Source organism: Austrofundulus limnaeus, unplaced genomic scaffold (assembly GCF_001266775.1).
Source record: "Austrofundulus limnaeus strain Quisiro unplaced genomic scaffold, Austrofundulus_limnaeus-1.0 Scaffold1124, whole genome shotgun sequence".
In the NCBI taxonomy this organism is placed as follows: domain Eukaryota; kingdom Metazoa; phylum Chordata; class Actinopteri; order Cyprinodontiformes; family Rivulidae; genus Austrofundulus; species Austrofundulus limnaeus.
The window spans coordinates 90,340-92,231 of NW_013953526.1; the positions used below are offsets into that span (position 1 = coordinate 90,340).

The 1,892-nt window shown below is 35.5% G+C and overlaps 1 protein-coding gene across 1 annotated transcript in view; it reads left to right on the top strand.

The window, feature by feature from the left end:
- suco (SUN domain containing ossification factor) overlaps nt 1-1,892 on the top strand; it is a gene marked incomplete in the record, with an annotated part of 88,481 nt that overhangs the window by 55,626 nt on the left and 30,963 nt on the right. The window contains 2 exon segments of the mRNA XM_014030831.1: nt 1,105-1,125; nt 1,350-1,405. Of these exon segments, the coding sequence (XP_013886285.1) occupies nt 1,105-1,125; nt 1,350-1,405 (77 nt within the window).

A 1,892-nucleotide genomic window follows, 5' to 3' on the forward strand; every position in this document is an offset into this window, starting at 1 on the left:
GTCCCACGGCCCTCTGCGGCCCAAAGTTAAAAACTGTTGTTGTTTTGAGGCCCTCATGGTGGCGCTCATGGCCCAGTTGGGTTAAGAATCTCTGCTCTTGATCTCAGACTAGAGAGGTCTGTGTCAGATCATATCAGACACTGATAATTATTCAGTTTTTAAAAGAAACACCTTGAATCAGCCATTTAGCCATTCTTAAAATAGGTTTGTTTTAATTGTGAACCTTGCTGTTTTGTTGTGTTGTTTTAATGGATTGTTGTATTGGTTTAGTTCATGTGTTGTCTGAACTGTTTTTATTGTTTTTATCTGCTCAGGACAGCTGATGAACTGTAGCTGTTGAGTTAATTCTGGTGCATTCATATTCATAGAATATAGATTAATGTGCACTGTCTTTAAATAAATAAATGTTTCAGTATTTCAGTTCAATGTCAGTCTAACAGCAGAAAAATGATTCAACTCTTAAATTTAAATTTGTTTTTAAATGTTCACTAATTCTAAATACAAATGAACTTTTTGTACATCTTTACCTAAACCCTACTCCCTTTTCTACATGAATGACCTAAAAGAACATGTTTACTAATGAATGCATGTTTGGAGATTAGCTTATCCTCCGTGTACCTGTGCTGTTTGTGTATTTATTAAATGTGCACTMGTGTTTTGTGAGCCAGACATAAGTTACACTGCTGTAACGCACAAGTAACACAATGAGTGTTGATCTGAATGTGTGTGAAGATGATCCTTCTCTACACTCTGCTGTCTCACACGTCTCACTGCCCTTCATTCTTCTGTCTGCATGACGAACTCTTGATTCATGCCTACATAGTTGTAATTTTAGTGATTTCTTGTAGAACTAAGTCATTCCAGTTTGTTGTTGTGTAACATGCTGTGTAGAGCTGCCTCCTGTGTTTGTTACAAACATGTGTTCAGTGTGTTCCTGTGAAATTCAACAGCACTTATTATTATTATCAGTAATGTGCTTGTTTGGTTTCCTGAAAGCTGAATGCAGATTCTTGACTTTGCTTATAGCTTGAATTATTCTTTATTGTGATTTCTTGTTTTATTTCTGTCTCCTGCTGTCCCTCTCCTGTCCTCTGCTCACATCAGATGTTCATCAAGTACATAAAGGTTAGAACTCCACTCTTCTGTCAGAGCTTCACCTTATATAAACTGCACTTTATGGTGGTTTAGTGTGACGGGTTCTCTTCAGGACAGCATCTTGTTTAATGCATGTAAACTGTAATAAACAAGCTGAAGCTGATTTAGTGGCTAATGAAGGGGTTTGTTTTATTATTTGTCTTATTAAACTGTAGCTGATGATGTGATTTTAATTTTGCTCATGTTTTCTGCAGGTTGAACTCCTGTCCCACTTTGGGTCTGAACACTTCTGTCCCCTCAGTCTCTTCAGGTAACACCTTCGTTTTCTCTGAGTATACACAGTGTTGGATAAAGTACCTCAAAGTGATACTTGAGTACAAGTGTCTTACCATAAATTTACCTTGGTAAAAGTTCAAGGCTCCTCTAAGAATATTACTTAAGTAAAAGTCTTAAATTGTCTACTATATTTTGTACTTAAGTATCAAAAGTATATTTCTGACATAAAATGTAATTAAGTATTAAAAGTACTGAGTAAAAATTAGTGGCTAGACTTCCCAAAATGACATTTATTGGGAGTCGATACCCTCAAAAATGTTTTTCTAAAGGCCAAAATGGCTATATTGTCATATAAAAATGTTAATGTTAAAAAAATTAGGATGCACTGCACCTGTTTCACATCACCATTTTTCTCAGTAAATATATTACTAGAGGTGCTAATGACATGAAATTTTCACCAGATGTCGGTAACAACCCAAGTGATCCATACATACAAAGAAATCAAACCATAAATGTCCAGA